Source organism: Panthera uncia, chromosome B4 (genome assembly GCF_023721935.1).
Source record: "Panthera uncia isolate 11264 chromosome B4, Puncia_PCG_1.0, whole genome shotgun sequence".
Classification (NCBI taxonomy): Eukaryota; Metazoa; Chordata; class Mammalia; order Carnivora; family Felidae; genus Panthera; species Panthera uncia.
In genome coordinates this window covers 77,491,435-77,515,786 of record NC_064809.1, presented here as the reverse complement: position 1 = coordinate 77,515,786, position 24,352 = coordinate 77,491,435, and the positions used below count along the sequence as shown (strand labels likewise).

Below are 24,352 nucleotides of genomic sequence, written 5' to 3'. Positions count from 1 at the left end.
GAGGATATTATCTAGGTCAGAGCTGACCAAAAGAAATATAATGCAAACCACATATGTAATTTAAAATTTTCTAGTAGCCACATTAAAAAGTAAAAGTAAATAAGTAAAATTAGTTTTAATAATACATTTTATTTAACCCGGTATATCCAAAATCTTATCATTTCAACATGTAATCAACATGAAATTAATGAGATATTTTACATTCTTTTTTTGTACTAAGTCATTGAAATTCAGTGTGTGTTTTGACTTACAGTACATCTAGCCACATTTAAAGTGCTCAATAGCCTCGTGTGGCTAATGGCTACCATACTGGATAGGGCAGAGCTAAATCATCTTGTTCTCTAGATAGGGTGCACATTACCACGTAATACTTCTCCTCACCTATTTATGCCAAGAAACTGCCCTGATTCATTTACTTGAGCAAATTATATGGTACACCGTAAGTTACTATACAAATCCTCTCCCAAGGCATGTAAACTGCCTTTTTGATCCAGTATGCCTTACATTCTTCAGTCTCCATTTTGAATGATAATCAGCCCTCTGTTGTTGAAGATGGTTGATATCTACATATTCCTTGAACATTATCATTATTTACCCTACAACCAGAGTGACTGTTCCCTCAGTGGTTCTTTGCCAAATCCTTAGTCATAGGTAAGACCAAAGAACAAAGGAAGACCCATTAAGGGTATTAACAAATGGGAGAGTTAGATTTTTAAATGGGCAATAATTCAAAAAGGAAATCCTTTTGGGAGCTCCTCTGCTCATTTTAATTCAATAAAATAATAAGGTCAAAATTTTTATCACTTAATGATTTTAGATATTTTGAGAAATTGCTTTCAGAGGGATGGGTTTGCTAAGCTTGCATTTCAAGACTGATCTAGGGAATTCTTAAGGATTAACTTAAAAAAATTTTTTTTTATTTTTTGAAGATTTTATTTTTATGTAATCTCTACACCCAGTGTGGGGCTCAAACCTACAACCCTGGGTCCGACTTCAGCTCACGTCACGATCTCGCGGTCTGTGAGTTTGAGCCCCATGTTGGGCTCTGGGCTGATAGCTCAGAGCCTGGAGCCTGCTTCCGATTCTGTGTCTCCCTCTCTCTCTGACCCTCCCCTGTTCATGCTCTGTCTCAAAAATAAATAAACTTAAAAAAAATTTTTTTTAAATAAATAAATAAATAAATAAATAAATAAATAAATAAATACAAACCTATAACCCTGAGATCAAGAGTTGCACTATCCACCAACTAACTAAGCCAGCCAGGCACCCCCTTAAGGGTTAACTTTCATAAACGTAAGAGAATAAAAGGAACAATGAACATAATAGCCAAATTGACATTCACTTTGATAAAAAGCTTTAGCATACTTTTATCCTCCCATTCCTACTCTAGCCATATAAAAATTGTGTTAAAGGGGCGCCTGCGTAACTCAGTCGGTTAAGCCTCTGACTCTTGACCTCGGCTCAGATCTTGATCTCAGGGTTGTGAGTTCAAGCCCCATGTTGGGTTCCACGCTGGGGCATGAAGCCTACTTAAAAAAAAATTGTATTACAAATTACAGGGAGAGCCCAGGGCAGTGCCCTGCTTCCTAAAATTCAGCCCATTTGCCTCCTCCTCTGAAGTGCATTACCTGATTTAGTCAGAGATTTTTTTTTTTTTTAGAGATTCTTAATTTTTTTTTTAGAGATTCTTAATTTGGGGGGTGTCATGATCCCCATTGACAATTTGAAGGCTGTGAACCCCTTCTCAGAATATTTTTAAATTAGTAAAGTAAAATATATAGGATTATAAAGGAAACCAGTTACTTTGAAATAATAGTTCTCAAAATTCTTAAAATATTTAATAATGGAATACGTTATTAGATAACAAGTTCCAGTGTGGGTCTCGTGACTACCATAGTTTCAAAATAGTGATGAGTATAAAGGATATTTTGATATATGTGGTAAGGAAATATGTGTGATTTCTATTATGAGTTAGGAATGTTAAATTTCAGGGTTTAGTGAGAATAAAGATACAGTTTTTTTCCTATCGGGGTTCATAGTTATCAAACCTTCTGAGCTGCTGATGGGTGGGAAATCCCTTCAGCCATCTTCAGTTCTTTTCAGATCCCAGCTTTTGATTTGGAAAAAATAAATAGCTCAATAGCTCAAGGGGGAACATGGTAGCATTGCATGGAAGGGGGGAGGGGGCGTGCAACAGAGAGGAGCAAGGGCTAGAGGACAATAAGGCAAGTCAGGACTGTGGAGCACAATTCTAACATAAGGGGAGTTGCCTTTTAAAATACTAAGTGATCCTGACCAGCACAAAACCTGATTGAGTTTTAAAATCTTTCTCTCAGCTCAGTTTTGAGCAGGCTTGACTTCTGATAGTAGAAAAGGACTTTGCTTGGGGCATCGGGGTGGGTCAGTTGGTTGAGCGTCTGACTTCAGCTCAGGTCATGATCTCGCGGTCTGTGAGTTCGAGCCCCACGTCGGGCTCTGTGCTGACAGCTCAGAGCCTGGAGCCTGCTTTGGATTCTCCGTCTCCCTCTCTCTCTCTTCCTGTCTGCTCATGCTCTGTCTCTCTCTCTCTCTGTCAAAAATAAATAAACATTAAAAATTAAAAAAAAGAAAAAGGACTTTGCTTGAAAATCATTCTAGATTCTAGAACATTGTACAAAAATTTTCAGACTACATCTATGAAATTTCCATGAAGAACTTATTATGAACATCTTTTTGAAAGATTGTTAGAACATTACCAGTGTTATGAAATTCTATACCTTTGCCTAATCCACTACTCTTCCCTAAAACGATGGTTTTTGGGGTGCCTGAGTGGCTCAGTCGGTTAAGTGTCTGCCTCTTGGCTTTGGCTCAAATCACGATCTCACAGTTCATGGGTTCGAGCCCAGCATGCGGCTCTGCGCTAACAGTGTGAAGCCTCCTTGGGATTCTCTGTCTCTCTCTCTCTCTCTTTCTGCCCCTCCCCTACTCATGCTCTGTCTTTCCCCCTCTCTCTTTGCCCCTCTCAGTCTCTCAAAATAAATAAATAAACATTTAAAAATAAATAAGTAAAATGATGGGTTTTGTTCATTGTAGACCAGGTCCTGCTCACTTCCTTTTACCCAATAGCTGGGAAACCCAGAACCTCAACGGTGACTTATTTAGCCTACAAATATCATACCCCTGGTTAAAGACTATTCTCTCCTTTCTTCACCCCAACCTCACCGTTTTTGCCTTAGGGAAAAATCTGTTAAGGACACAATTGATGCCTAGGGTTAACCAACAACAGAGAAAACTAAGTTGTTGGCTAAATTCTCCCACGCTTTATTCACTTTTCTCCTGGATCCTTCTGAAACCACTCAGGCAGTCTTTTGACGGTTTACATTTTGGTTCTTTATACTTTTAAGTGAAAATTCACTTTTCCCTTCAGGCCTGTAGGCCTAGCCTGGAAGGATTTTACGCCAGAAGCTAGCTTTAGTTGTGATAGGGCTCAGAGAAAATTTGGGGGAAGATACTTTCAGGTAAAATAAAGGAACTTAAATCAAAGTTCAGGGTCACTTTATTAACTGGATAGGACCTGGGATGGATGAAGCTAACTCCTATCTGGTTCGCAGTGAAGAAGCGCTGTGGAAAAAGAGCTAAAAGTGTTCGGTGGGAAGTGTGTATGTATCTAACAAGGAAAGTAAAAAGAGGGGACTAACCAGTCATTATTTTTAGAAACAAAAAGACAAATAGAACCATGTTTCAGAGCCTGGCTGGTGAGGGAGCTGTGGGAAACCACAGCATCCAAGCTGTTACTGTGTTGCAGGCATGTTTTAATGAAGGAACCGGGCCAGCCAGCCTCAAAGGGAATTTTGAGGGTATCATTCTTTTGAATTACTGCTGTTCATCTGTTCTCTTCACCTCCCCCACTCTAAAGAAGGGGTGGAAGCATAAATTATTGTCCAGTAACCCTGTCTTACATGTCATAAAATGAGGCAGACCTAGCCTCACCTTTTCATTGTCCTTTCACCCAAACCCCTAAATAAAGAAAGTCGCTATACCATCTCCTTTCTTTCCCCTTCCCTCGTCCTGCCTACAGGCTTCTCCCCACCCCAACAAAAAATTTTTTGCTTGCATCTTTATTCTGTCATTATATAGCCAGCAGCATTGCACTGGCCCCTTTATGGCTGACGGAGCCCAGGCGGGCTGCCCGACGAGGGGAGACAGCATTTGGCCGATGGGGCTGGTGTGTGCCATTACTGCTGGCCATTGGGCCCCTGTCCTCTACAGCCCCATCCTGGCTCATTAAAACCCTGAGCCAAATAGCTGGGCAGGCGCCTGCTGCAGCACTGTGGGGGCCAGGAAGTTAAATGGTTCTCCTAATCCTGCATAATTTATCTCCCTGTTAGCCCCCTCATAAATAGTCCAATTCAGCCCCACCATGGAGAGCTTCACTCTGAATTTCCTATTTTTGTGATGACCAACGAGTGTCCAGCTTTGCCCTTCTTCTCTCTTTATTATTATTATTTAAAATTATTTTCCCCTTGTTCGCTAAGAGGGTTGCCTAAATGTTTTTTTCATTTGGAGCCTCCTGCCTGGACCCCACTTCACCAGCAATCTGTCCACTTCTCGCGTTTTGGACCTGATATTACAGAGCAGTTGGTGCCGCGGTCTTCCTCTTCTCCTCTCCTCCCAGCTTTCTAGTGCCCCTTTTTCTCCTTCCCCGTTTTCTCCTTTCGTCCAGCTCCTCTCCTTTTCCATCACTTCCAATTCTTTCTCCTTTCCATTCCCTCTCCAGTCCCCCTGTCCAGGGACCATCCTTGTGCAGGATGTTTAGTAGGACATTGTAAAAGGGCACCGAAGCGCTTATTTTTTTTCACATCTCTGTTTCTGTTTCGTTTCAGAGATTTACAAACGAGGACCACCTGGCAGTTCATAAACACAAGCATGAGATGACATTGAAATTTGGCCCAGCCCGAACTGACTCAGTCATCATTGCAGGTATTTGCTGCCCCAGAAGCCACGTGCCTTGGTATCACCAGACAGTTAAGATTAATACCAGGGACCAGATGTACTGGGAGCTATACTCCCCTTTTCCCATTAAGAGCCCTGATGTGATCTGCATTTAATCAGGAAAAAGGAACACTAAAAGCTCCCAAGTTTCTATTGTGCCCTCCATTCTGTTTTTAATACAAGATTGGGTTCTGCGGTTTTTGAGGGTAGGTGTGTTGAGGTTTAGTCTTGGCTTTTTTCAGTCTATTCCCTCCCTGCCTTCTTTTTATTAAGACTTTGGAAGATTTACAGACAAAAGATGCCTTTGACATTTCTCCATACCCACAGCGAAGGGGTGAACAAAAGAAAGCAAGAAAGCCGACCTAGCCTGGCTGCTTCTCTTCCACTGGGTGTCAGTTTCCCCCAAGCAGGCTGATTATCAGTTCGTAAATTCAACTTGCCTCATGAACCCAGACGGTGTTGAGGGCACATTTCCAAAGCTCAGACAAGACATTTAGTCAATGGGACTCTTCTAAGCCAATTTGGGTGAACTGGAACCTCTCGCTGATTGTTTTAGATACTGGCTTGCCTACATATGCCATTCTCAAGGGAGTATCCCTAGCAACTACTCTCAAATCATGGGCAGTTCTGTTGTGCCATTTTCAGCTAGACAGACATACAAACCAAAATGGGCCTTTTCTTTTGATACTATGAGGGGTTCTGGTTTAACCTGGGTTAAGCAAGTTTATCTCAGTATTTAACCAATAGGGGATTTTGTTGGTGGTTATTACATAAGTTAATAACTCAGATAAGGCACAATTTCTCTATTACTAGCCAAAATGCAACCTAAAATACAGTGAAAGAAAGAGAGAACTTCCTTCTCTATACTTCTATGTGTGACCAAAGGAACTTGCCATTACATATCTCCTATTCCTTATTAATTCAGCAAATATTTATTGAATAGCTACTGTGTCCACCAGCCACTTTGCTAGGAGCTTATAGATTGTCATTCCTGGAAAAGGACATGAGTGGGAACATTGTCATTGATGATCCTTAAGAAAGCCTGGAGGAAGGGGTGCCTGGGTGGCTCAGATGGTTGATCATCCGACTCTTGATTTTGGCTCAGGTCATGATCTCACAGTTCATGGGATCGAGCCGCTCCTCTGGCTCTGTGCTGACAGTGTGGGGCCTGCTTGAGATTCTTTCTCTCCCTCTCTGTCTGCCCCTCCCACATACATGCAGGCACACAGTCTCTCAAAATAAACTTTAAAAAAATTAATAAATAAAAAAATGTGCCCTAATCTTCCTATTTTTTTTAAATGCTTATTTACTTTTTTAAGTGTTTATTTTTGAGAGCTACAGAGACAGAAGGTGAACCATAGAGGGCAGAGAAAGAGGGAGACACAGAATCTGAAGCAAACTACAGGGTCAGAGCTGTTAGCACAGAGCCTGACGTGGGGCTCAAACCCACAACTGTGAGATCATGACCTGAGCTGAAGTCAGGTGCTTTACCACCTAAGCCACCCAGGTGCCCCAATGTTTATTTATTTTTGATAGAGAGAGCGAGAGTGGGGGAGGGGCAGAGAGGGAGGGAGACACAGAATCCAAAGCAAGCTCCAGGCTCTGAGCTGTCAGCACAGAGCCTGAGGATGGGTGGGGCTCGAATCCAAGACCTAGGAGATCATCACCTGAGCCGAAGTCAGACGCTTAACCCCCTGAGCCACCCAGGCGCCCACCCCTCCTATTTTACTTTAAGGCTGTTTATATTTGGATTTTCAGGCTTTCTGTAACCTAGCCTGATGGTACCTACCTACCCACCTTTGGTTTTTGTTTCTTTTTAAAAGATGTGATTTGCTTTGCTTTGCTTTGCTTTGCTTTGATTTTTTTAAACTAATGCTAATGGCCATCTGCCATTTTTTTTTTTATGTTTATTTATTTATTTTGAGAGAGTGAGAGCAAATGGGGGAGAGGCAGAGAGAGGAGGAGAGAGACAATCCCAAGCACACTCCATACTGTTGGCACTGAGCCCGACACAGGGCTTAAACCCACAAACGGTGACATCATGACCTGAGCTGAAATCAAGTCAGACACTCAACTGACTGAGCCACCCAGGCGCCACTTAAAGATTTTATTTTTAAGTAATCTCTACACCCAGTGTGGAGCTCAAACTCACAATCTCAAAATCAACAGTTGCACACTCCACCAACTGAGCCAACCAGGCACCCATACCTACTCAACCTTGTATATAACTTATATACCTAACTTGATTATCTTTTTTTAATTATCATTTTATTTTAAGTAGGCTCCACACCCAGCATAGGGCTTGAACTCACAACCCTGAGATTAAGAGTCATGTGCTCTACCAACTGAGCCATCCAGGCTCCCCCTGACTTGATTATCTTTACCCTGGACGTACCTTTTCCTCCTCATCTCTACATGGTGCCCATACCCTTCCTCTCTATGCCTTCACCTGGCTGGCTCCTCTTACCCTCCACATCTTCTTTCTCTTGGTGAAAACCATTCTTTAAGGGCCAGCTCAAGTCCTGCTTCTTGAAACCTCCTAACTATTCTGTCATTATTTGTCATTCTTTAATTACTACAATAATTTTATTCTCTATTGCACGTGGCAGCTAGTTTTTTATATACTATGATGCTATCTATGTATATTTATTTCCTCAACTAGAAAACATCCTCTTTGTTCTCTAGGGCAAGAGCCATGTCTTATATTTGGGCAGAACTCCTATACTCCTTTCCCTCTCCTCCCCCAAATTTACCCAAAAGTGTGTGCATGTACCATCAAGACACATAGAAACTATTCAGTAAACACTTGTTGATTTCTTTAGAGTCGTCAGAGCAGGCAAAGGGTTTTCTTATACGTTTTCAGGCTATTTGCTTGTTTGTTCAGGAATGGGAGAAGTTTGTATGAGTCTCAGGTCAGAGAACCAAAAGGCCCTCTTCTGCTATCACTGTGCCCTTAGCTGCCTCATCCTGTTTCACTTGAGTTGTGATTTTTTTTGTGTGTGCCCTTACTGAAGTACTCTTGAGCATAAAAGATGATATTACCTCCACTCACCCGGGGATGGAGGGAAAGTGGCTTCATCATTGGCCAACCAAAGCTGCCAGAGAACCTTTTAAAACTATTTTGGGAGGTAGTGGTAACTTTTCCAAACACTCTGATTCAGAAGAGGTTTTGTTTAAATTGAAAAAAAAAAAAAAAATTATGCTCTTTCCATGGAAAATCCCAGTGGACTATTTCCAATCGATCATGCTAGGAGTGATTTTAATCCCTGGTCTCACTCCTTAAAACGTCATTTAATCATTGTTCTATATCTATCATTCAGTTTAGTGGTTTGGGGTATAAAATGAATCCCCGAGGTGACTAGCATGTCAAAGAAAACCATCATAATAGAACTTTAGATTAGGGAACAAGATTCAGGTGACCTAAGAGAGAAAAATCAGAAAAGCAGAATGGGGAGAGAGAAGCACAAATCTAAAATTCAGGTTGCTTGAAAAGTTCCCATGGGTTATGGATCTCGCCTTCCTCTTCCCAAGGGCAGAGGCACTGTTGAAAGATTTGTGCAGCCCCTGAGAGGATATTTTGGCTGGCAAATCTAAATCCAAATATCCTGGTTTCCGGAATTTGCTCTGGGCTCAGGTCTCTTTGAAATGAGCTCTATTGTTTGCAGTTTCCTTTCCAAGCTCATGATCTTGCTGTCTTTGTTCAGCAGCCCCTAGATTTTCCCGGAATACCTTCAGAAGGTAGCAGACCCTTAGCTCAGTGACCACTGAAAGACAAGACACCGTATCTTTCTTGGTGGCTTTAGCAAGCAGACTCCACCATCTGACCCTCAGTTTCTTCTCCTCATCAGATTTTAACGCCCATCTGCTTATACCTCCTCACTTCAGACATAGCAGGGAGTAACTTTAAAGAGAAAATGTCGCTTAACTGTCCTTGATTTTCAGATCTGGAGGTACCACAAACTCCACCTGGGTGGGTGGTTTGGTTTTGTTTTGGGGGTGAGGGAGGTGAAACTAGCCTCTGGGAGTAAGGGGGTTAAGTGGACAGTCACACAACAAAACATTGTTCTGTCTTCCCTCTGCTGGCCTTGAGGCGGCACAGCACAGACACCCCCTCTGGTGGCCTAGCACTGGCCTTCACCTGCTCAAGCTCCATAAAGCAACACAGAGACTCTCTCCAAACAGGAGAATAAAAATGTGTTCCCTATATACTCTCAAGTTTTAATTTCAGGTCAAAACTAAAATGAAGTCTCCTGTTTTGTTTTGTTTTTCATGTCTACAGATCAAACTCCTACTCCGACTAGATTCCTGAAGAATTGTGAGGAGGTGGGGCTCTTCAATGAATTAGCTAGCTCCTTTGAACATGAATTCAAGAAAGCTGCAGATGAGGATGAAAAAAAGGCAAGAGGCGGGACATTTGCTGAAAAACTGCCAGTGTTCAGATGGAGGCTGTTTTCATTGTGTCCTGGGATAATTTGCTTAACCGGTTAAAGCACAAAATAATGGGCTTCCTATTTTAGAACCAGATAGTACCCACTGATCCTAGTCAGCCTTCCACGACTTTAGGGGGCCCAGATGATGGGTCTCCTCACAAGTCTGTCTTTACCAGAAATTAGTCTTCTTTCCTGTTCAGTGCAGCATCAGTCCCGTAATCTATTTTTAAAAAATTATTTCTCTTTTGAATATGTTGAAGATGTTAAAAGATTATAAATTACTCAAATCCTATGAGATGACATTTTTTGGGGTCAAATCTCTTGCTCTTCTTACCTGAACTGTTTTCAGTCAGCCAATCAACAAACATTTATTGAATTTGGACACTTCTTTGTTTCAATGTATGTAGCTCTTACCTTCAGGTAGCTTTCGAGTAATATTCAAGACATTGAACTTAAAGAAGGATGTTATGTCACGTTAGGAACGTACAAAGAAACTGAGGAAGTTGTGCTTAGAAAAGAGAAGATCTAATGTGAACCAAATTGTAGTCTTCGAATATGTGAAGAGCTTTCATGCAAAAGAGGGGTTCAACTTCTCTGTGGCCCAGAGATAGGAATAGGACCAGCAGGTGGAAGCTATCACAAAGTATGTTCAACTATATGGAGGCCACTTAGTATAGATACTGTAGAGAGGATTAGAATGTTGGAATCCCTTCGTATTCTGAGCTCTTTCCTTTTAAGAAGAAGAGAGCAGGTAAACCAAGAGAGCTGTGCATGACTTTTTTTCACCCAGCTTAAATTGTATTTATAAGAATCATCACTGGAGGTTTTTCCAAGTTCCATAGCTTCCTATGAGCACCTTTTCCTGCTCTCTCTCTCAAACGGAAAGAAAGGAGGGAGATCCAATGGCATATATTTGTAGTTCTGCTTTCAAATGGCTAGACTAGCCGTAGTCTTCTCATCATGATTTTTCTTCCGAAACTCCAGTCTGTCATCTCTCAGTTGCTTCGACCTATGTGGTATAATTTTATTTTATGGCTTCCCTACTTCATCCACCCCTCCATCATTTTTCCTTCCCCCAAGACAAAGAAATCAAATTGTTTTTTCCAGGATATGAGGGATTTAAGATCAAACTCATTATAGGCAAATTCAAGAAAATTAACCTCCCTTTAAAAGCTTGAAGTTTTTTCCACTTCCATTTTAACTCAGTTGACACTTCTGAAAGACCATTCGTAGCTGGTCAGGCCTTTACTTGTTGGGCATCTCCATATTTCTTTCTGCCCATATGGGGGTGGTCCTTACCGCCCCCTTGATGAGAAGAATGGACTCAGTAAAAGACTGTGTCTGGGAATGTTGAATGAGTCTAAAACTTTACTGAACCACAGCTTTTCTAGGAGATGCCTCTAAGGGATTTTAAACCTGTGGCTGTGTTTACTCAGAGGCCTCTCCTTCCCTCCACCCTCTGACTTTTCAGGGATCCCAGAATTAGTTGAATTGGGCCTGACATCTTTGCAATGTAGAAAAAAAATGAGGGCAAAAATGAAAGCATCTTTGCTATTGCTCACCCCCATCAGATTGGAGAGAAAGAACCATCACCACCTTCTCTAACGTAGTAGACACCAGATTATCTTCAGTGTGCTCAACTACCAAGAAAATTTCTAGGGATTAAGGTAAAGGGGAAGAGTCAGAAACAAGCTCCTCTTTCACCGAGAAGCCTAAGTTATGGAAAGAATAGAACAAAGGATCTACTTTGTCATGAAACTGAACTGCAGTGCCAGCCCTCCTGTCGTGGTGCAGTGTTGGGCTGTCATCTCAGATGGTTTATGGGTCCTGCAAAGCCATTTACAGCTTCACAGTTCTGTGAAGTGATTCACCATGGCCAGAAAAGTACTCTCTTTCCTTTTTGGTTTTCTCTAGTCCTGCTTCTAGGACCAAGTTCTAATTTCTTTCACTGAGCAAATGACCAGTCTTTCCTTTCTTTTATTACCCCAAAATGCTTATCTTTCTAACTTCTAGCCTCTACCACCAGATTTTGGGATGAGATCACATCACCGTCACTCATGGGAAATTCCCCAGAAAAGATCTTCCCTATCATGTTTGCAGTACTTAAAAAAAAATTTTTTTTTTAATGTTTATTTATTTTTGAGAGAGACAGAGTGCAAGCAGGGGAGGGGCAGAGAGAGAGGGAGACACAGAATCCAAAGCAGGCTCCACACTCTGAGCTGTCAGCACAGAGCCCGATGTGGGGCTTGAACTCGTGAGCAGTGAGATCATGACCTGAGCTGGAGTTCGATGCTTAACTGACTGGGCCACCCAGGCGCCCCTCATGTTTGCAGTACTTTAATAGCTAATTTGTTTGCTTTTGATACTTGGATAATCTAGTCCTTGTGGTTGGCAGAAAAAGTGCTCACAGTTGTCCAGTGGCCAACAGAGCTGCTTGGAAATAGGCAAGCACTCGATTCAGGAAATCATTTTACTTTTCCTGAAAAATAATGTAACTATGGTATTTGCATGGATTTAAGTGTCAGCTTTCCCCCCGCCTTTCAGGGTCTTTATAAGCATTATAAGTTTGTTTGTTTGTTTGTTTTTACCTTTCAGAAACTTTATAAGTATTCAGCCATTGTGAAACAGATATTATTTCCATTTTACAGTTAGAAAAACAGGTTCTGAGAAGTTAAAATGATCTGCCCAGAGTTGTACATAAAACCTAGATTCCATATTTTCTTTGACTTGCAGTTCAGTTCTTTGACCAAAAGCTAAACTTAGAAGTATATTTCCTCAGAGCACCTGGCCAGCTCAGTCCGTGGGACATGCAACTCTTGATCTCAGGGTCATGAGTTCAAGTCCCGTGTTGGGTGTGGAGTCTACTTAAAAATAATAATAATAATAGGGGCACCTGGCCTCTCTCTGCCCCTCCCTCACTTGCACTCAGTCTCTATCTCTTTCAAAAATAAATAAATAATAATAATAATAATAATAATAATAATAGAGTATATTTCTTCATTTTTTAACTGGAAAGATTTAGATTCAGCCTGAAGGGAATCATTGGGTTGAACTCTGCTCATTTCTCTCTTTTAACAGGCTGCTGCTGGGCCCCTTGACATGTCTTTGCCTTCCACACCAGACATCAAAATCAAAGAAGAAGAGCCAGTGGAGGTAGACTCGTCCCCAGCTGATAGCCCTGCTTCCAGTCCCTGTTCCCCGCCACTCAAGGAAAAGGTAAATTTGCTACCAAGAATTATCCCAAATGTTAGTTGGTGGGTAGATTAAGCTTTTATTCATTAGTTGTATAAATAATGGGTGATACAGGATTGATTATATTTACATAAATCTTCATTGTTTAGAAGATTTATATAAATGACACCTATTCTCGGACCAAGCAGTTCCACTTCTGAGTCTTTATGGAAGTGAAATTAGTGTGTATGTCCACTGTATAGCAGTATTTAAGAATGCTCAGGGGCTCCTGGGTGGCTCAGCTGGTTAAGCGGCTGACTTCAGCTCAGCTAATGATCTCACAGTTCATGAGTTCGAGCCCCACGTTGGGCTCTGTGCTGACAGCTCAGAGCCTGGAGCCTGCTTTGGATTCTGTGTCTCCCTCTCTCTCTCTGTTCCTCCTCTGCTCATGCTCTGTCTCTGTCTTAAAAATAAATAAATAAACAAACAAACAAACAAACAAACATTAAAAAAGAATGTTCACAACAGTTGTACTGTAATAATTAAAAAACGGAAGTGGTTCAAATGTCCATCAACAAGAGAATGAATAAATAAACAAATTGTGGTATATTTCTAAATACCACATGGCACTAAAAAAGAACAAACTCATGAACTAATGATATAAACAGCAATGCGAGTGAATCCCACAAATGTTATACTGAACGACAGCACCAAAATTCAGACACAGAAGTATACACATGACTCCATTTACATCAGGTTCAAGAAGAGGCAAAAACTATTTGATGATGATAGAACTCAAAATAATGTTTAGCTCTTGTGAGGAAAGGTTTGGATCGGGAAGGGACACGGGAGAACCATCTGGGGTGCTGGAAATGGACTCCGTCTTGATTTTACATATATAAAGTCACTTAGTTGTGTCCTTTAGATTAATACACTTTATGTTGTACTTCAGTTAAGAGGTAGAAAAGAAAAAAATGTGTAATTCATAAATTGGACATTAAATGATTTAGGAAAAAAGTCTTCTTAGAAGGAAGTCTTCTAGTGGCACAAAGAAAATCTACTAGGATTCTGAGTATTATTTTTTTAAAGGGAACTTTTTATGAGGTAATATTTTTTATAAATTTATTGAAATAACACACATACAGAAAAGTGTGTAAATTGTAAGTATACAGCTCACTGAATTTTCACGAAGTTTACAGCCCGTGTAACCAGCATCTAGATACTCTCAAAACCTCAGAACCCCCCCACCCCATGCCTCTTTCCAGTCTCCACTATTCTGCTAGTGGTTGTAATTTTAATGTCCAATGTGGTTAGAGCATCTGTATCTCATTTTACCTCCCTCCAAATTTGGTTTGATAACTTCTCCAAACTACTCCCTCCCTAAACATTACAACTCTCCCTCCTCCCTCCCCTTTTCATTAGCAACCACGTCCTAGAAGTTGTCTGGAGATGCTTGAGGGCCAGTGTGGCCACTAGCAACTAAGACCCTAACCAGGTTAACAGTGGGAAGTAGTTTGTTTTATTACAACAAGACCATTATGCAAACTCCTGTGGCCCCCCCCCTTTTTTTTTTTTTTTTAATTTTATTTATTTAGTTTTAAGCAATCTCTACACCAAACGTGGAGCTCAAACTCACACCCTGAGATTAAGAGTCTCATGCTTTTCCGACTGAGCCATCCAGGCACTCCACCCCCACTCCGCCACCGTAGCCCTTTTTTAAAGGGCTCTCTAGGAAATATTGGTTGCCTTATCGCCGGTCTTACACCCTGTCTGTTCTCATTAGAGATCAGAGGACACTCAGGCATCAAATTTGGAATGAGAGTGGAGCACCTGGGGGGCTCAGTCAGTTATGCATTGGGACTTCAGCTCAGGTCATGATCTCACAGTTTGTGAGTTTGAGCCCTGGCATTGGGCTCTCTGCTGTCAGCATGCGTCCTGCTTCGGATCCTCTGTCCCCTCTCTCTCTGCCCCTCCCCTGCTTGCGCTGTTTCTCTCAAAAATACATAAACAGTAAAAAAAAAAAAATTTTTTTTGAAATGGGAATATAGAGACTGTGAGAAATTTTGACAGTCCCTGGAACTTATATGGCACTCCAGTGCTTCTGCAAAGATTCCAGGTGATTTTCCAGCTGTCCTCTCATTCGCATAGCAATCATCTCTGAAAGGGAGATAGCCAAAAGGTCTTAACTCAGCATTCCTATTACATGGGTGAGTGAGGTATGGGTCCATGATCATGATAGAGTCAGGGCATGATTTACATGAGCTGCCACAGTGCTCTTTCCAGTAGACTTGTTCCACATTTTACCAGCTACCTGTTTGCCTATAAGCAGCCCTTTATAGCATTTTGTGATCTGTTGGTCTCTTCTCCCCAGGAGGTGGCCCCAAAGCCTGTTGTGATCTCTACCCCCACACCTACCATCGTGCGCCCTGGCTCCCTGCCTCTCCATTTGGGCTATGATCCACTTCACCCAACCCTTCCCTCCCCAACTTCTGTCATCACACAGGCTCCACCATCCAACAGGCAACTGGGGTAAGTAAAGAGAGCAGGGAGAAACAGTGAAGCCTGAATCTTTTTGTACTTGATGAAAAACAGGACTGTTTTTGAATACTCAAGGAAAACAAGTCAGTGAGATTGTCTCTCAGAATAAAATTTGCCACCATAAACAAATCTTCTTTACCTTGTTAGTACACAAGCAAGTATTTATTTGGAAATAATGCTTCCTTAATTTGGAGGTTTAAAACTTCTTTGATCTAAAAGAAGAATCTTTAAGAGTTTAGGAAGTTCATCAAAATGGTGGAGGCCACACAGGGAAGTATATTTTGATTCTTGGCCTCAATCTGCACAAGTTTGGGGGAGCATTACTGAATGACGGACTGAAACCCATTCAGTCATCTTTTTTGAGTCTGGTGTCCCCCTCAGTCCCAGTTAGGGTTCTTGGTCTTTGCTACCCCTAATTTTGTTTGTCTGTCTTCAATCCTGGCATGGTCTATATAGATTTTCTAATGAAATGACTTGAGCTCCTGTCCCTAGGTACCCAGGGGTTAAGAGGTTGCTGTCAGGATTTAGCCTCTTAAAGCTTATTCCCTGGACCTACTAGGAAAAATACAAAGTGACATCTTTTGGAGGCAGGGTAGAGCAATACGTACAAAAAAACAAGAGAAATTAAGTCATGTTTGGCTATCATATGACAGAATTCAGCTTTGCAAAATGACAGCTTTGGTCCAAGTCCTGCCTAAGGCAAGACAGAATTTATACATGCCGGTGGTGGGGATGTTTGTGTAATTGTTCTAAAATCTTTATAGGATTAGCTTCCCACCCATTTGAATTCAGTGGTGCTTGCTTAATTTGCAAAGTGTAAAGATCTTACCATTTCTCTCCATCTATAAGGTAAGTACTCCCTACTTTTTCCACCTTTCTGAGGGTGTCAGGATTTTATAACGTTGCCCTATAGCTTCCCTAACTAGAGAAGACTGGGAAATCTGCTGTCATTCTAGGAAGAAGATCCCTAGGCAAAAGGGTCTGTATTGTGAGCATTTTACTTCATGTCTCTTCTAGATCTCCCACTGGCTCCCTCCCTCTCGTCATGCATCTTGCTAATGGACAGACAATGCCTGTGCTGCCAGGGCCTCCGGTACAGATGCCTTCTGTCATATCGGTGAGCTCTGTAGTTGGGGCAGCCAACCCTACCCACACACTAATCCCTCCCTTCCACCTGAATGCTCATAAACACACGTGAGCCCCAGGGAAACGTGGGCTCTGGTCTGTATTAGTTGAGCATGGCAGCCTGCCCAACTCTTCACTAACCTCTGCCAATCCAGCACTGTGGAACACTAGACAAAGCCTCATCTGGACAATTGGCTCCTGGTCTAGGAATTGGTCTTGCCAGCCCACTGATTGGTTGATTTTACTTGGCACTTGGTGCCTCCCAAATTGCCCACCACTTTCCTCAAGATACAGCCCCAGTTTTTCCTATAGAAATTGTCATAGCACTGAAAGATTAGATTTCCTACCCTGTGGTGCTCTATGGGGGAAGGTATTTCCCAGGCTGTCCCTGTATGCCCTGTGGGCAGGTTGCACAGAACAGGCCCTGACATGCCAATCTCAGAAGCACTTGATTTTGGGAAGCTGTTGCCCTACCACTAGTATTATGTTCCCTTCTGGTTTTTCTTCCTCCTCTTAATCCAGCTGGCCAGACCTGTGTCTATGGTGCCCAACATTCCTGGTATCCCTGGCCCACCAGTTAACAGCAGTGGTTCCATTTCTCCCTCTGGCCACCCTATGCCATCAGAAGCCAAAATGGTGAGTACATCCCAGCTTGGGGCAGTGTTGGCCCTTTCGAAAGAAGTGTTATCAGTGTAGGTTTTTCAAGTGAGCCAAGCAAAGAAACCTTATGGGGCTTGCAGAGCTAAAGATACCCTGTTGTGGGGTCTGGAGAAGAAAAGACCCTGATTCATGACTCCTATCTCCTCTCTTCCACCTTTACAGCCTGGTACATACACCATGGCAGTGAAAAGAGGCAGCACAGATTGTTTGGCGTGGAATGCTTGCTGTTTCAGTTCCAGGGTGACAGATGGAGGGTGGGTGAGTGGGCAGGAGAGCTGGCCAAGAGGTGAATAGCTGCGTAACCAGCACCTGGCCGGGTTCCAGGAGAGAGCTTTCATCTGGACTCTATTACTTCAACAACCCCCACCCTCCAACTGTGCCCAGGATGATAGCCAAGGAACAGAGTAGGCATTTTAGGGATCCAGGTGCACATTCTCCCTGTCATTTTCTTTTCATTCCTCTGTTAAGGGTAAATTGGCACGGAAATTTTAGCTATTTGTAAGGTCAGTATTAAAATTTAAGCCCACTCTCTTATCCGTGATAGAATCTTACCTTTGACGAACTATTTTTTATTATTGTCCCTCACAGAGACTAAAAGCCACCCTAACCCACCAAGTGTCCTCAATCAATGGTGGATGTGGAATGGTGGTAGGTACTGCCAGCACCATGGTGACGGCCCGTCCTGAGCAAAGCCAGATCCTCATCCAACACCCTGATGCCCCGTCCCCTGCCCAGCCACAGGTCAGTGGGTATTTGGATGGGGCAGCCCGCTGCACCACCATTACTCTTTATGTCATATCTGTTTGAATTTCAAGGAGCAGAAAAATTACAGAGGAGTGAGTTTTAGTTTTCTGGGCATCTTCCTGTACTTTGGTTCTTGTTAAGTTGGACAGTAGCAAAGTGCGTTACCTCCTCTTGGGTTATACTTCTGTCAGGCACACTGGATAACACAACACTGTCACAGAGGAGGTCTCAGTTTTTGTTTTTTGTTTTTTGTTTTTTGGTTTTTGGTTTTTTTCTATAAACATGTGAATGATGTATCTGCAGAGCCCTCTAAAATGTGACAGAACCTCACTCAAACCACTTTGTGCACCAAAGGAGGCTCCCCTAGTCTCTTTCCCATTTATTAAGTCCTACAAAAACCAAACAAACCAAAAAACCAAACAAGCAAACAAACCCCGCAACCAAAAACAAAACAAAAAAACTTACCTGATTAGGTTTTATAGCAAAAATTGAGTAATAACAATTTATGAGTAAAATGTGATGTCAGAGGTGTCTGGCTGGCTCAGTTGGTACAGTGTGCGACTCTTGATTCTCAAGCTTGTGAACTTGAGCCCCAAGTTGGGCATAGAGCATACTTTAAAAAATAATAAAAACATAAAATGTGATGTCACAGTACAAAGATGGCTCAGTAGACAAACAGTAAAACACCTTTTCCTTATCAATGTAATCCCTTTTTATCACAGAGAAATTAAAGTCTTAATAAGGCTAGAACAGTCCCATTTATATGCCCAGTTCTTTTCTCAAGGAAGCCTCAGTTTTAGTAAGTTTCTTCGAAAACTGGACAGGCCTTAGTTTTCATATTGTCTGTGCTGGACAGGTGACAACAACCTGAGATCGGTTTCTAGAATTACATCTTTGCCCAGCCCCTTTCTCCGATGTCCCCACCTGCTTCGTCAGTTACCACCACATGTCCTAACATTTAACGGCCATATGCCGCCTTAAAGCTTGGCCAACAACAAAAGCCTTCACTTGAGTTTTCTTGTTGGAAGCTAAGCTTGCCCACCATCCCGTAACCCCTTCCGATGCCAGTCTTTGGAGATGGTAAAGCAGCAGCCACCTTGCCCGAGTTGTGCTGCTTTCCCTCTTAAGAAAATGCCATGGGGACACCTGGGTGGCTCAGTCAGTTAAGCATCTGACTTTGGCTCAGGTCATAATCTCACGGTCCATGGGTTTGAGCCCCATGTCGGGCTCTGTGCAGACAGCTCAGAGCCTGGAGTCTGCTTCAGATTCTGTCTCCCTCTCTCTCTCTGTGCCTCCCCCACTCACGTTCTCTCTCTCTCTCAAAAATAAACATTAAAACAAATTTTAATTAAAAAAAAAAATGTGATGAACTTCTTTTTAGTCACCACTGATTCCTTTCCTTCTCCTTCTTCCCTTCTTTCTCCTGGCACTCTTTCCCCTTCACTCCCTGCATGAGCTGCTGAGTTACTGTGAGAGAATAGGAGTCTGTCATTTCCTTTTCCCCATCCTCCTAGAGTGTCAGTCTTCACGTGTGCTCCACTGAGCTCAGGACAAAGAAGAAATTGAAAATCTCAAGAGAATTAGTGTAAACTTATCTTAGTACAGTGAGAAGTGATGACCCAAGGCCCGTAGCTCATTAAATTGAGTTGTAAATTTCTCCTCCATTTTTTTCTTTTGGGAGAGATAATATTAGTGTGAGTAAATAAAATTATCTCTTGATTATCTATATTAATGGGGAACATGATTTAGTAAGGCCTGAAGTGGAGTATAACATTTTTGGGTTGTTTTTTTTTTTTTTTTTTTTTTTTTAAGCTTATGCTTTTTCTCATGCAACTGATGTGAGTTCTGGCATTTGGGAACTACTAATATAGATATTCTCTAATAGCAACAGATCCAGGAAGAATTTATTTTTGGCATTGTTTTACACTGTATAGTTTCTTTTATGCAGATGGCTGACCTTTCTACGCTTTAATTTTGGCTGCTATTATAAAGTTGGTCTATCTTCTCTGAACACATATCAGCTAATAGAAAAGGAAGATGATCCAAAAGTACTTTAGTGACAGAGGACATCAGCGTAAAGTTTAAAGACAAGAGGCAGTCCTGTATGACCAATCTGTAAAGGGATTAAAGAACAGTTTTTTGTTTAAAAGCAAACAGAACAAACAAGATGGGGAGGGTGATTGCTGAGGATGATTAATAACTGATTACAAGTAAGAATACACTAATCCGTTTCTCTTCATGATAACCAGTATCTCGCTGGTAGTAAAATCTTTTCTCCTTTTCTGAAAGGTATCGCATTCAGTCGTTTGTATATATTGCTTGTCCAAATCAGTGATTCTCAAACATTTTTATTGTACAGTCTCCCTAAAAGTTCCCCTGACACCCAGTCCCCATTATGATTTCCCTGCCTATAAGATTCCCTATTGTTAAGAAACAAAAAATGATGCTTGTTTCATCTTGGCTGGCTCAGAAATTAGTTTCCACCTGAGCTGTGGTTTGTCTAAGTATGGGGCTGAGAAGACTGGAAGGAAATGGGAGGCAGAGTGCGGAACTGCTGCAGAAGAGAAGCTCAGGGGCATGGCAGTGAGACTCACGCTGATTGCAGAGACTAGTGCATCCCTTTACCAGATCTTTACCAGAGCTTACTAACTTCCTGACATCAGGTCTACTTTGAAAAGAGTTGACGTTCCCTTCAAGTAATTCCTCTTCCCTCCTGGGCACCAGGTCTCACCAGCCCAGCCCACTCCTAGCACCGGAGGGCGTCGGCGACGCACCGTGGATGAAGATCCTGATGAGCGGCGGCAGCGTTTTCTAGAACGCAACCGGGCTGCAGCCTCCCGCTGCCGTCAAAAACGGAAGCTCTGGGTGTCCTCCCTAGAGAAGAAGGCAGAGGAACTCACTTCTCAGAACATTCAGCTGAGTGTGAGTGGGTCCTGAATGATTATTGGGATTGATGAATCTGGGAAAGTGGGATTGAATCAGAAAAAAGTGAAACAATATCATAAAAGATGATGATTCTTCAGATTAGGACAGATCCAGAAGATGTGCCAGGAAGTGCAGAAAGAAGCTCTTAACCGTCAAAATTAAAATACTTTCCCCAGGGACTAGAAAAGACATTTAACCATCTACTCCCAGACCTGCTGCTGCAGTCTGAATCAACCATAGACCCATTTGGATAAAGAGAATTGGATTAATTGCCCCAGGGTACTCTTTTAGGTCATCAGTAGAAACTGACTGGGGTTGTGGAACACCCAAAGGGAAATGTATTTGCCCCAGATAATGCAGCTTAATAAAAGAAAGAAAAAGCCACACAAGCACAAATAGAAAAATTATAATCCAGGTATTTTCTTGAATATTACTATTCCTTCTTTTGATTACTTACTAATTAAAAGATTTCAATACAAAGGTAGTGTACGAATGTATATATATATAGATACACATATATACGTATATATATATATATATGTATACACACATGCACGCACAAAGATACAGAACAAAACCAAAGTTCCTCTTCAGTATTATTTTTTCCTGTAGATAAGTTTGGTGTGCCCATACCAGACATTTATGTATTTCTAAGTATTTTTTCATTTATATTTTTTGTGGGGTGGTCAGGGAGGGACTGTGTGTTTGTCTTAACTTAAATAGGATAATGGTATCTCCTGGAGAACTGGCCATGTCTACAGAGGATCTACTTCATTTTTTTAAATAGCCGTATAGTAGTGTATTCTATAGTGTGGTTATATTATAAAGTATGGATATTTATAGTATCTCTAATTTTTTTTGCCAGAACAGCAATGCTGGAGTAAACATTGCATACTCTTGAGTAGGTAGTTCTGTTAAATAGATTCCTGGAAGTAGGCTTTCTTAGTCAAAGGACATATGCATTATTAATTTTGGTTTGATTATATCTATCCTAAATAGGAGTAATGTTTCTATTATAAATCCCTACTTTTCACTGTAAGCAGCTCCTGCCGTCGAATTCATGACTGTACTGGCCCTGAGCTGTCTGAAGCCTTGCTGGATCAGGAGTCTCCCAGACTCAGGGGAGAAAATCCAGGCAGCATTCTGTCCTTACTGTGGGGACAGCTTCTGGGGGCTCAAGGGTAGAGGATGAATTTTCTTGATACCTTTATTTTCCCTCCCTCTTTAGAATGAAGTCACGTTACTACGCAATGAGGTGGCTCAGTTGAAACAGCTACTGTTAGCTCATAAAGACTGCCCAGTCACTGCACTACAGAAAAAGACCCAAGGCTATTTAGGTGAGTGACTCACAACCAAAGCAAGGTTGGTCAGTCAGTAAACTGCATGTGCTGCGTATCTGAACTGTTTATAATTTTGTAAACCCATTCTGAATGTTCTGGGGGATCCAGACTAATAAGTGAACAAACAGCCTTTCTGGAACAGCCAGTCCTACAAAATAACTTTTTTCTGAACCATATAGAGTTATCATAGTTGGAGATAAAGGGTAGCACTATTGATTGGGTGCCTACTTTGTGTTAGGCACTCTACCATCTGCCCAGTTCTCTCATGAAATGGATCTTGCCCCCATTTATACATTAGAAGACCGAACTCAGAATAGTCATGTACCTGAGGTTACACAGTTGGGGAAGTGGCAGAGGCAAGATTCACATCTAGCTCTTTCTTATGTCAAAGACACTATCTGGGCCTCAAGAGAATATAAACAGCAGATGATGCATTGGCATTTGTTAAGCATTGTGATATGGGGGTATATTTTATCTTCCTAATGATGGGCTGATGGTGGTTTGAGTTTGTAACCTATGTGCACACATAAAACAGTGCTAGAAAGAGACGGTCATAGCGTCGTGCTCAGGACAAGCGCAGTCCTGAGATTAAAATTACTGTGAATACTTTGCTCATGGACAGTGAAAGCAAATAAATCTCCTTTGCAAATTTAACAAATTCATAGAAATTTTGGCTGTCAACTTTTGATATATTGAATTATTTTTCCACTAACTGTCTTTATTATTTCAGAGATGTGTTCCCATAGAAAAAGAGTAACCACATCACTCATTTTAAGCGTCTCTATTTAAATTTTAATTTTAATATGTACTTCAGGATACACTCATTCATTAAGCAGATATTGATTGAGCCTCTTCTGTGCCAGGCACTGTTTTATATGCTGAGGATATAATAGGAAACCAAATATTAGATTAAAATCCCTACCCTTGAGGGGCTTATATTTTAGTAGGCAAGACAGACAACAAGCGAGATAAATAGGTACAATATATGGTATGTTAGGTAAGAGTAAATGCTTGGAAGAAAAAATAAAACAGAGAGAGGAATATGAAATGTTGGCAGCAGGGTTGCAATTTCAGATGAGGTGGCTTTTGAATAAAGACACTTAAGGAAGTGAGGGAGGGGTGCCTGGGTGGCTCAGTCGGTTGAGCGTCTGACTTCGGCTGAGGTCATGATCTCGCAGTTGACGAGTTTGAGCCCCGCATCGGACTCTGTGCTGACAGCTCGGAGGCTGGAGCCTGCTTTAGATTCTGTCTTCCTGTCTCTCTGCCCCTCCCCCCCCCCTCTCTCTCTCTCTCTCTCTCTCTCTCTCTCAAAAATAAATAAACATTAAAAAAATTTATATAAAAAAAAAAGGAAGTGAGGGAGCTGGCTATGCATTTGTATAAGGGCAAAAAGTACTGCCAATAGGAGGGATCGCAGTTGCAAAGACCCAAAGTAGGAGCATCAGGAAGGCCAGTGTGGCTGGAATGGAGAGAGTGGGGGGTGGAGAGTAGTTGGAGATGAAGTAGGGGAGCTAATGGGAACAGTTCTGCATAGAGCCTCCTTGGTCGTAGTGAGGACCTCAGCCTTTACTCTCTGTTGGGGACCATTCGAGGGTTTTTAGAAGAGGCGTGACATGACTGATCCGATCTGTTTGAACAGGATCACTCTGTTGGAGTGTGCAGGAGCGCACAGGCAGGAGCAGGCAGTCCATTTAGGAGGCTGTTGCAGTCCTATGAGCAAGAGATGACCGAGCCTTGGACCAGGACGGTGGTAGCGAAAGTGGGGAGAAGAGGGTGAACTCAGGGTGTGTTCTGCAGTTAGAGCGACAGAGTTTGATAATGGGCCAGATGGAGTGATGTATTTGTGAAAAGAATCAAAAATTGCACCAAAAGTTTTGGCCTGGGCAGCTGCCAGAATGGAGCTGCAATGAATTGGAAGTAGAGGGAAGTATAGAAAGAAATGGATTAGGAGTGTATCTGGAGCTCAGATTTGGACAAGCTGAGCTTAAGAAGCTGACTAGGCTTGCAGATGGAGGTGTCAAGTGGAAGCTGGTTATGTGGTCCTGCAGTTCAGAGGAAAGGCTGAAGATATAACTTGGGGAGTCAGCAGCATGTAGTTAGCTTTTAAAGCCACAAAACCGGATGAAATGTTCCTGTTACCAAAAGAGCACAGACAGAGAGAGAAAAGTAGTTGCAGGACCGAGCCCTGGGGTACTTCCAACATTTAGAGGTCAGAGAAAGGAGAAGAAACCCACAGATGAAGCAGAATGAGCCACCAAGAAGGCGGGAGGAAAATGAGCTGAGTAGTGGGTGTGGTGTTCTGGAAACCATAGTAAGAAAATGGTTCAACAAGTTCATTGATCAACTATTTCAAATCCTCTTTGATAGGGTAAGGAAGGCAAGGACTGAGTATTCATCAGTATGAAAAATATATATACAGTAAGTTTTCTACTCAATCCTTGCAAGAAC

The 24,352-nt window shown here is 41.9% G+C and overlaps 1 protein-coding gene across 6 annotated transcripts in view; it reads left to right on the top strand.

Annotated features, from left to right (window-relative positions):
* The window catches only part of LOC125919129 (cyclic AMP-dependent transcription factor ATF-7), a 90,067-nt gene that overhangs the window by 53,689 nt on the left and 12,026 nt on the right, over positions 1-24,352 (top strand). For 5 of the 6 annotated variants that reach the window (XR_007456674.1, XM_049625618.1, XM_049625613.1 and 2 more), the window contains exons 3-11: positions 4,863-4,959; positions 9,251-9,369; positions 12,480-12,617; positions 14,944-15,101; positions 16,128-16,227; positions 16,758-16,871; positions 17,484-17,636; positions 20,364-20,561; positions 21,793-21,901. Coding sequence is in view for 5 of the 6 variants with exons in the window: in XM_049625618.1 (XP_049481575.1) it covers positions 4,863-4,959; positions 9,251-9,369; positions 12,480-12,617; positions 14,944-15,101; positions 16,128-16,227; positions 16,758-16,871; positions 17,484-17,636; positions 20,364-20,561; positions 21,793-21,901 (1,186 nt within the window). In the remaining variant the exon portion in view is untranslated. The remainder of the gene's footprint in view (positions 1-4,862; positions 4,960-9,250; positions 9,370-12,479; positions 12,618-14,943; positions 15,102-16,127; positions 16,228-16,757; positions 16,872-17,483; positions 17,637-20,363; positions 20,562-21,792; positions 21,902-24,352) is intronic. The other variant, XM_049625619.1, reaches the window with a different exon arrangement.